The 11131-nt window shown below is 44.1% G+C and overlaps 1 protein-coding gene across 1 annotated transcript; it reads left to right on the plus strand.

Annotated features, from left to right (window-relative positions):
* Window positions 1-717: 717 nt before the first annotated feature.
* Window positions 718-10648, plus strand: LOC311001756 (solute carrier family 2, facilitated glucose transporter member 4-like). Its single transcript, XM_083992888.1, has 11 exons — window positions 718-1015; window positions 2931-3026; window positions 5371-5531; window positions 7110-7234; window positions 7343-7458; window positions 7614-7776; window positions 8045-8232; window positions 8785-8889; window positions 9356-9457; window positions 9552-9755; window positions 9862-10648. Exons 1-11 carry the CDS (start codon window positions 983-985, stop codon window positions 10084-10086), a joined length of 1518 nt encoding a protein of 505 aa, XP_083849014.1. The 5' UTR covers window positions 718-982; the 3' UTR covers window positions 10087-10648.
* Window positions 10649-11131: the final 483 nt, after the last annotated feature.

Below are 11131 nucleotides of genomic sequence, written 5' to 3' on the forward strand. Positions count from 1 at the left end.
ACTGCCCCTAGCGTGGTGAATGTGCAGGTCACAACTTGTCCACAAGAGTGTTTTGGAGTTGAAATCCCATCAGCCTCCGTAGCGTAGCTCTGAGCAGCTCGCGGCTCTGTTCCGCCGATCTAAAAATAGCTTGCACCGACAATTAAAGGTAACAAACTAAAACTATAGGGATTTGCCAAAATGTTGAACTATCCCTTTAAGATGGAGAAAAACTAGAATCTGTGCATCATATCTTGGTGCATGAAGTTGTATCTGCGTTCAGGTTTGCAAATCAAATCATCCTCATGGAGTTTGTAATTCTTTAAAAGGCAAGTCCACATTATGTAACATGGATCATAAAACTGGGCCCTCAGACCAAATTTGGCCCTCAACAAAGCCCCTGAGATCCATCCAGATATTGATAAATGATTGTTGACTCAAACAGGAATCTTCAAATGTAATCACATCTCATGTCCTGAGCACCATAATAAAAGCCAGACCACCTTGTCTATAAGACCCCACCAGACTGCCGCTGGTCTTCTTCCTGTAGCGCACACATGCTCTGCATCTTCAGCCAATGGTAGTTAAGGTCAGGAGAGCGTCCTCTGTCACTCACGGGTCCACAGGGGCCCTCTCTTAAGCAGCAACCCCCCAGGCCCTCCCCCCTCCTTCTCTTCACCTCCTGTCTCCACCCTCCCCTCTGGATACGGAGAGAGGCGTGCACGTGGGTGCGCGAGTGTCACTCTATCCCAGCTGGACGGACACAACACAAGAAGAGAGGACACCCCGCCGGACAGGACGCAGCAGGTTGATTGTGAGCTTCTACTTTTTTTTTCTATTTTTTGAGGATTCTACTTTTTCCTGCCGTTTTTTTTTCTGGCGTTGTGGGGCTCGAGCTTTCAGTCGGGGCTTGTTGTCCTGCTGGCGGAGTTTCACGTGTCTCCATTTTGGCACCAGCGCATCTGTCTCTAACTGCCGCCGGGTGTCTGGAGCAGCTGAAGCCATGCCGGCCGGGTTTCAGCAACTCGGAGGGAATGTAAGTTTATTCAGTGCGCTTTCCACAGTTTATACGTAAGTGATGTGCACTGCACGAAAAACAGTTATCATACCCCGTGCGTAATTTCTTTTGGAGAGGTTTTACGCACGGGTTTATCAACGCTGTGCATAAAAACTGTGCGTGATCTGACTGGCCTTGCTGCGCCAAATTGCAATTTATCTCGCACGATGCAATAAATTCACAAAACCTTGTTGGCTGGCCGGTCAAAAAAACTTAATAAAATGCCCAAATGTAAAATCAACTGACGCGCTTTAAAATGTTGTGAAAATTGTGAAACAGGTTATACGTTACCAATGCCCGATTTTGTACATAATGGTGCATCTATGAGTCTATAGGATTATTGCAACAACTAATATGTAGGCCAAAAAAGCCATCAGAGTCATTTTCAGCAGGAAGAAAAACTAACATCAACCCTGACAAGGCTCTGGCCCTTATTTAGTTCTGGGAATGACCTTGACCAGTCAAATATCTCAGTTTACAGGTCAGAGCTCAGTATTGTGGGCTTTCTTTTTTAAAGGGCATCTAGTTTGACTGGTTCCACCTTAACACCCTCATAAACAAAGCCTGTGTTGTGTTATGTTCCCTCTCCAACTCTCTGACAAGTTATTACTAGGTCAGATGGATGCTCTCGGCTTATTAAATGTTATTCTTCTGATTCGGAGCGGCTTCTTCTCTCCTTTGAACAGTTATTTTGGAGTCTATTATTCATGGCAGATGAATGGTAACACAGACTGAGTTAACACCAATGGAATTGGGCTTGAGCTCAGAAGATTTAATGTTAAACAAAACACTTGATCCCGGAAAGTCCAACCTTGAAGTTTGTATGATAACATGTTACATGTGGACTTCCATTAGAGCCACAGGCAGGTAAAGGCAGACACATAGATTCATGCCCTGATATGTGAAAAGTCAATGAGTAAACTGCACATTTAGCTGTGAGGGAGTTTTAATGAAACACTGTGTATTAGAGTATAACTGACTTCTTCTAATGTCTTTCTTTTTACCTTTTCTGCAAGGACACGTGTACACAGGGAAACACATACCCTTTTGTTTTGGTTCATGAATACTAAACAGCACTTATCTACAGACTCAACACAGCAAGGTCAAGACACAGTGTAACAGACGCACACTTACCCGCAGCAGCTTTGTTAAATGATCCACCAGGGGAAAGCAGAAAAGAGTGCAAAGTGATGGGATGGTGAATTTAACTCACTTTAAACTAGCACTAAACTTTAAAAAATGTTTCTTTTGAGTCACGTCACACTGTTGTTGTCAGGTAACTCTCATCATTAAAATATCAGCCTTTCAGAAAGCTGCTGTCACAGTGATTAGAGTGTATTTCTCTTTGTTTGACCAACAAAAGTCTTTCGTGTCTAACTGATGGGTAACTAATCTGCCCGATTATGAAATTGCTCTTTGAGATTTAATCAGACTTCCTATCCCCAAGGTCGTCTCATCTGTCACCGTGGAGACAGGTGCCTGTGGCCTGATGGGAAACTAGAGGTGGGGGGAGCTAAAGTTCAGGCATCAACAGTAAAGTAGCCTGTGAAGTCATGGACAGCAGCAAAGAGATTGTCTCTCATCAGCATCACAGTTATATATAGTAGATGTTAGTGGAGCAGGGCAGTGTGTGTGTGTGTGTGTGTGTGTGTGTGTGTGTGTGTGTGTGTGTGTGTGTGTGTGTGTGTGTGTGTGTGTGTGTGTGTGTGTGTGTGTGTGTGTGTGCATGGAAACCAACCCCAGTTGTCCACTTAAGCTCCCTTATTATTTTACATTATTATCTTTTGCTTGCAGTGTTACTCACCATTCTGAAAATAAGACTGCAATTAAATACTTACGTCTTACTTATACTTACGTCTTTAAATGTGTTCATTTGTGTGTGTTTCTATTCCAGACAGTGACTGGAACCCTTGCTCTCTCGGTCTTCACCGCCGTACTGGGATCGCTGGAGTTTGGATACAACATTGGTGTCATCAATGCACCTCAGAAGGTAAAAACGCTCAAGATCATTCCAGAGCAAAGTGTCGTTACAGATTGAGGAAAGAAACGGTGTTGACAGAAGTGAGCGACATATGGTGACATTTCACCAGGTGTCAATATTATTCCCGGATTTTACAAGTGTGGGTGCGTCTGACGCCACAACATCCTTCCATGCTGCCCTGAGGCATGTGACACTGTGGAGGAGATAAATGCAGGACGACTGTGAGAGCTGTGGGTTGCATCCTCACTGTGTCAACACAACCATGACAAAGAGAAAGGGGTCTTAAAGGGATACACCAACATTTTTTTTTTCATGTCTTGCCTCAGTCCCGAGTCCATGACCACCAGATAGACACCATCCTTTCGACTGTGCGTGCAGTAACAAGGGAGATACGAGCAGAGCTGGCACACTGCTAATTAGCTTAGCTCAAACGCTGGAAGTGCATAGGTAGTGTTAGCCTGCCTCCTACCCGAGCCGAAATCAGCAGTCAGAAGCTGATTTCATTTTAGCTCGAAACTCTGTAAATATATCATTTTATCGACATTTCAAACATTTTTAGGCAAGAAAGTAGCCGTTTAGATCAGCAGTGTGTCATTAATTTGTCTAAATACCAGCTGTTTACAATTTTGTTCGGACGAATTCAGCGCTACTCAAGCTAGCCGTTGTGACCAGCACACTTCCGGTTACTCTCACAAAGTAAAACACCTGTTGCCCTTTACATACAGAAGTGATTTTACTTTGAAATAGGAAGCTAACCTACCCTCGATGTAGCTAGCTTGAACCAAAATAAACCGTCTTTGCTTGAACCCTCTGTTTTGACCGATCTCGTCCCGTTACCGGCATTTGACCGCTCAAGATGCCTTACCGGAGAGTTTCGGTCCGTTTAGAGTTGCTGAAGAGTGTCTGACTTTAGGTGGAGTCAGGATAACATTACCTAGACACTTCCGCTAAGCTAATACGGGCTCTCCCCTGTTACTGCACGCACAGTCGAAAAGATGGTGTCTATCTGCTTGTCATGGACTCGGGAGTGAGGCAAGACACGAAAAAAAAAAGTTGGTGTGTCCCTTTAAATGATTGTCTTTCTGCCACTGGGCGCCTTTTCTACAAATGGTGCCTTCAAATACACTTGTCACCGTCTGTGTATTTGATCTATGAGGGTCTCGCTCCAGAGAGATGAGTGTACTCGGGCCAAGTCAGGTGAACTGCTTCTGACACGGCTGCTGGTATTCAGGCATCTGCAGATGAATCTGTCTTACCTTGACCCCTCCCCCCACACCCACCCCTCCTCCCTCCAACTACAGACTCGAGTCAGCTGACGAGTTCACGGAGACACCAAAACCAGAATAGAAGTGAGGGCGGCCATGTCTTAATGTGTGTGTGTGTGTGCGTGCTGCATTTCAACACAGGTTTTTATTGGTTGCTTTTAATATACAGAATAAATTGCTTTACTGTACAGGAAATTCAATCTGGGTATAAACCCATGATTTATTGCCTGTTACCAGCAGATTATGAATTGTGCGTCTTGGTCCTGCTCATGTGTTTCTATGTGTGTGGGCAGCAGGTGATCTTTCTCTGATTACAAAAAAGTTTAATTAGCAGTTAATTAATTATTTTGGCTCCTTGAAGGCATTTTACATTAACACTGCACATTTAAAGGCTATGATTTAAAAACCTTGAGTAGGTATATTACATTAAAGAGATAGTTCAACATTTTGGCAAATTGGCCCATTGCCATAATCCCTATAGTTTTAGGAGTAGGTTCGTTACCTTTAATTGTCGGTGCAAGCTATTTTTAGAACAGTGGAGCTCAGAGCTATACTACGGAGGCTAATGGGATTTCTTGGTTTCCCATTATCTCATAGCGTGGTGAATGTGCAGGTCACAACTTGTCCACGAGAGCGCTTTGGAGTTGTTGGATTGTGTATTTGATGAGTTAGACGAGGGAAACCAAGAAATCCCATTAGTCTCCGTAGCGTAGCTCTGAGCAGCTCGCGGCTCTGCTCCGCCGTTCTAAAAATAGCTTGCACCGAACCTACTGCTATGACTATAGGGATTATGGCAATGGGCCAATTTGCCAAAATGTTGAACTATCTCTTTAAGCATTAACAAAAAGGAGTGTGGTTGTGTTTAGAAAATAAAACAGAGCTGGACGCAGCAGAAAGATTAAAGGACTGTAACAAACCCTGCAAGGCGCCCCCACACACAAGTTACCTTCATGCTCCAAATGTCAAACCTTCATTTACTTTGTTTTTATGCAAATTGTTGTACAATAATCTCTTCCTGTTCCTGGAAATTTCTCAGTAGGCTATTCAATTACATATTTATTTTGCCACCTTTGTGCTCCACCCAACAGATCATTGAGGCGGACTACAACGCTACATGGGTGCACCGGTATGGGGTGCCCATCCCCTCAGGGACACTCACCTCCCTCTGGTCCCTGTCAGTTGCCATCTTCTCCATCGGGGGCATGCTCTCCTCCTCCTGCGTGGGTTTCGTCTCCGAGTGGTTGGGCAGGTGAGGAAACAGGAGGTCACACTCTAACTCTCTGACTTCAGTCTGTCTTGTATAAGATTATGTTTTTCCTGCATCCTGTTACATGAACTCAAGCTGATGAAAAAGTCCACCATGTTGAATGACACAGGGAATCATCAAAAATATGCATACTCTTTAAGACATTCATAATCAGAAACACTTCCAACTTCATTCAACCTTGCACCATGAGCTAAAACAAAATCTAAATTGCCACTGGCACTGTATCATATACGCACAAGCCAATTTACAGACTTCATCCTGAGTCTGGTTTATCTTGGCCAGTAAAACAAAGTGAGATAATTCAGCAGCTATCTGTGTGAGTATCTATTTCCAACCTCTGCATGGATCCAAAATGGATCTTAACATCCAGTTTCAGTCATTCAAAGGGGGAACTCTGCCCAGGATGTTCCTCCTCGACCCAGTTTCCCGCTGTAACAGGAGCTGGGATGCAAACTGGACGGGAGCCCACATCTTCCACTGACTGAAAGGAGATCTTAACACAGAGCTGGCAGCGCTGGGTCAGGAGGGGTGTGGTGATGGCACACGGCCTGGGTACACTCAGGACAAGGTCTTAAAAAAAAAAAGTAGAAGAAGCAGGGATAGTGAAGACGGTGGAAGCTGCTTTGACCTCAAACAGGTCAAAGTGCTTTAGATGAAACTCAATCTCCGGTGAACACGTCGGTCTTCTTAAAGAGTACATCGTGTTTTACCGTATAGATCACGACCGTGGTCCAGGTCGTCACTTACATGAGTGATATGTGGAAACTTGACGCCTCCAGTTCACATACACTGAGAATGAAGACAGCAAGCACTTAAACATTATAGACTCTGAGCCTTCAAACATGTCTGGGATGAGGAGCAGGGGCGGTTGTTTAAAGGTCTCTCTTGCCATTGTTCTGCACAACTCTCATGACTTGAAATGATCAGGATCTAAAAATATCTTCCAAAAGTGGATTGATGCCAAACTGAAAGTGCTGTTTCACAGTCATGTTCAGACTGACTGACGTCTCTTACACCAATGCCACCTGCCCCTTCTGCATGATCCAGCTTATGTAAGAAACAGAATAACTATTAAGTAATTCCAGTCAGGCTTCAAGTGACCAACTGCAGCCGACAGTGTTTAGTGCAACACTGCCCTCTAGAGGCTAACATGTCTCCATGACAGACAACAATTAAAGGACAATGATGTCCAGTGAAGTCTCTCAAAGTGGTAAACTAACTGTATTCCTCCTGTCAATCAAAGATTATAGCCAGTACAGTCATAATGTTCATCATCATAGTGCTGAAGTGTCTTTTAATTGTTGTATAAGACATTTCCTGAGCAAACATTGTGACTTTGATCAGAAAAAAATCCAATCTGTAGATGCAATTTACTATTAAATATCTTTGAAACAACATAAAAAAACAACAACATGTAATGCTCACTCTGACTTATGGACATTTCATGGTGCTGAATCAAGTCGGATTGGTATCTTGATAACGGACACGGGTCAAATTCAGAATCAGGATATATTAACATCAGCATATTTCTCACATACTACATGACTGTGTTCTTCCCAGGAGGAAAGCCATGCTCATAAACAACATGCTCGCCTTCATTGGTGGAAGTATGATGGGCTTGGCCAAGCTGTGTCGCTCCTTTGAAATGATGATCTTCGGACGTTTCGTCATTGGTGCCTTCTGTGGTGAGCAGTCTGCTGCTTCTAAACTTCATGTTTTATCTGATGAATAAAAAAATTGAGTTTATTAAACAAGTCTGTCATCCCTGCCATCCACCTTCTCTGTCCCTGCAGGTTTGGCATCAGGCTTGACACCAATGTATGTGGGTGAAATTGCTCCTACGAGTCTGAGAGGGGCTCTGGGCACACTGCACCAACTGGCCATAGTCACTGGCATCCTCATTGCACAGGTACAATGGCACACCATGATGTTGGTGGTACAGATGTTGTAATACAGTGACCTTTCACTTTGCATGTTTCATGAAATGTAAATCTGAGTTAACTTTCAAATCTAGTCTTGAAACTCTTCCGAAGCCCTCCCATCTCGTTCCTCTTCCATGTCCAGGTTCTCGGTTTGGAGTCATTACTGGGCAGTGAGGAGCTGTGGCCTGTCCTGTTGGGTTTAACCGTCGTGCCAACTGTACTTCAGATGGCACTTCTTCCCTTTTGCCCCGAGAGCCCCAGATTCCTCTACATCGTCCGCTGCCAGGAGCACCACGCCAAGAGCGGTGAGCAGGACTTGGTCATATCTTGAAATACAGTAAGCTTTATGTTTACAACAATGGTTGGACTTGACTACTCTAGCTCATCACTTACCTTATCAGCTTACATAAGTACTGTTGGATCACCTTATGTAACCCTTTGGGGTCAAAATACAACAGAACAACTGGCTGTCTATATGTAGGAACTTAAGTTGGACCTCCAAGTCCTCGTACAGAACGTCTAAAACTCAAAACAGTTTTCAGTTCTGACCCCTTGCATGTCTCCTTTGTGCAGGCCTGAGGAGGTTAACGGGCCGGCAGGAGGTGGGCGACATGCTGGCAGAGATGAAGGAGGAGAAGAGGAGGATGGACATGGAGAGGAAGGTGTCCATCCTGGAGCTCTTTCGTTCTCCACTGTACCGTCAGCCCATCACTATCTCCATCCTGCTGCAGCTCTCCCAGCAGCTCTCTGGCGTCAACGCAGTGAGTCGGGTTGATTGAACGACTGATCCACAACCAGAAAATTACTTTATTTTCTGCCATTCAAAGGGGAACTATGCAAGTCCGGTCACTTTTCCTCTGCTAACCCTCCTCTCAGCCATGTGCATTTGTTTACAACAAAGCCGGCGAGAAGTCAATCGATAGAGCGGTGGATAACGTTATTTATCATATACGATGTTCCATGTGTATATTTGTGTAGTCTTATCCGTCATAAACAAGAGATTACGGGTTATGGGGTGCGTTTGTGTTAAGGTGCCGCCAAGACCAGAGCTCTTACAAGGTTGGTTTTCAGCCAAAAGATGCTAGGTGGAAGGCAGAGAGCCTCCATTCTCCCTGGAACAAGTTACAAGTCATTGATTTAACCATCACAATTACTCCAAAGCTGTTTAATTAAGGTAAAAAATGTAACAGAGTTGAGCTAAAATTCCTGCAGAGTTCCTCTTTAAGGTCCCTAAAAGAAAAAATCTTTGAAAAAAACAGGAATCAGTGTAGAATAATATTGACTTAACCCAACCCTGTTTGCCCCTCTGCCAGATTTTCTACTACTCCACCAGTATCTTCATGAAGGCAGGAGTCCAGAGTCCGGTTTATGCCACCATAGGAGCTGGAGTGGTAAACTGTGCCTTCACTGTGGTCTCGGTTAGTAATCACACCAATGTGCCTTCACCCCTTTCCTTTTTTGATGTGCTGCCTCTTTCTTACACAAGAATTTACCTCAAAGTGTTAAGTCTGTTTTGAATTTAGTACCACCAACGTCACAATGCCGCCATGTACCGAAGTGGGTCTATTACTGTTTAACATGGTTATCAAAGGGTAAATAAGATAACAGAGGCAGGCCACTGTTTTTTCCTGCACCCACCTCCCAAACATTCCTGACGCCAGAAGTTTGGTTTGGCAAGTCAAGATGTTTCAAAGTCATTAAATGGGTCAAGGAATGTGATTTTTTAGCCCCACCACCATCCACATGTCTTTGGTCCAAGGTTGCAACAGCTTGTTATGAAACACTGGTGTCCTCAACTTTAATCTGCTGTAATAACTTTGATGATGCTCTGATTGTTCATCCATTGTTGGGTGGCCCTCTTCCTCCGTTTCCTCTTCTCAACAGCTCTTCCTAGTGGAGAGGATGGGTCGCCGGACACTCCACATGCTCGGACTGGGAGGAATGTGCATCTGTGCCGTCATCATGACCATTGCTCTTGCCTTACTGGTCAGTATTTAAATAATGTTGTGTTGCAGCTTCTTTCACCCCATCATCCCCAGTCTCCACAGATCTCTAAACCTTCGACCTCTTCCGCTCACAGGACAGCGTCCCTTGGATGAGCTACATCAGCATGCTGTCAATCTTCGGGTTTGTCGCCTTCTTTGAGGTGGGTCCAGGACCAATCCCCTGGTTCTTCGTAGCTGAGCTGTTCTCTCAGGGTCCAAGGCCGGCTGCTATGGCCGTAGCCGGCTGCTCCAACTGGACCGCCAACTTCATCATCGGCATGGGTTTCCAATATGTCGCTGTGAGTATTTTCACCTTGAACAGATGATATAGATTTCCATAACAATGGTCAAACGACCCCACTAATGATGTTACTTCATCTGGATTTCCTTTCCGTCCTTCTCCAGGAACTCGCTGGGCCATACGTCTTCCTGATCTTCGCAGTACTTCTCCTCTTCTTCCTCATCTATACATTCTTCCGAGTGCCAGAGACACGGGGCAAGACCTTCGACCAGATTTCAGCAAACTTCCTCCAACATTCGCCGGGAGGAATGATGGATATGGACATGGACATGGACTTGGATAAGCCAAGCACTGAACTGGACTACTTGGGGGAAGAAAGTATGAACTGAAGAGTCCCTGCTTGTTGAGAGAACTGAGCACCTGGGCTGAACTGTGTACATGGGCCTGACGCCAAATATTATTGACATGTATATTGAGGTCTATCTATATTCATACCAACTGTGGTGCCGAAGCAGTGTTTTGGGTGTTTGTTGAATTGTCCTTTGCTGGCACCACAGCAATACAAGGTTAGTAGTTAAGAGTTCTGCCTTGACACAGGCTACAAACTTATAGATTAAGAGCTGACAGTTGTGGTTTCAAGGAATACGACGATGCACATGAGGAGAAGGTGTCTGGACTGTTGGAGCATTGACTACCAGTGTGGTAGGATTTTATGCAATGCTAATGCACTCAGTTGCAATATTCTCAGAGGTGGAGAAAGAGGAGGATTTCCTGCACTTTATCTACAAAGACAGCCAAAGTTTTTAGAGTTAGGTTAAGAACAACAAAAAGCAACCTGGGTATACAGCCACAGTTTGAGTATGCCTGCATATGTGGTACTGAGGCTGGGAACGCGGCATTGGAGTATGCATAAGACACTGGGCTCCGATTTCAATCATTAGCAAAATACATCAGGATCATGTCCTGATTTATAAGTAACAAAATGATTAGTAGGTCTAAATGGTTTGAAACTGAAATGAAAGGAACAAGGTTTAAATCCTACATATGCAGGATTTTTCTAGTCCATTATCTTTAGATGTTCATGTGTTGTGTTGAGATGTTTGGCTTCTTTTATAAATGAAAAAATGGTTTGTAGAAAAGCATTTTTATATTCCTCAAAGTATCTAAAATAAATACAATTGTAGTACTTATAAGACAAAGAGAATTATAGACAAACTTCAAAGGCTACCCAGCCCTAGCTCTAATGATAGCATGCCAACTGTACACAGTGACCCACAAATGAACCCAGACAATATTTTGGAGAAAGAAATGGTCTTCAGTGCCAAACTGGGGTTTCAATGGTGAGGTGCATTCCCAGGTTAAGTAAAGGCAAAAGAGCCAACACTTTGTATATTTCTGATCATGAGCAACTCATTGCACAACCTGTTGAAATGC

Source organism: Trachurus trachurus (genome assembly GCF_905171665.1).
Source record: "Trachurus trachurus genome assembly, chromosome: 18".
In the NCBI taxonomy this organism is placed as follows: Eukaryota; Metazoa; Chordata; class Actinopteri; order Carangiformes; family Carangidae; genus Trachurus; species Trachurus trachurus.

What these genes read in the sequence shown, in the direction of transcription:
- LOC311001756 (XM_083992888.1), top strand. Translation starts at nt 983, where the DNA reads ATGCCGGCCGGGTTTCAGCAACTCGGAGGGAAT. An exon ending in GGAGCACCACGCCAAGAGCG is followed by an intron (nt 7,777 to 8,044) that starts GTGAGCAGGACT and finishes TCCTTTGTGCAG; the next exon opens with GCCTGAGGAGGTTAACGGGC. An exon ending in TGGGTTTCCAATATGTCGCT is followed by an intron (nt 9,756 to 9,861) that starts GTGAGTATTTTC and finishes GTCCTTCTCCAG; the next exon opens with GAACTCGCTGGGCCATACGT.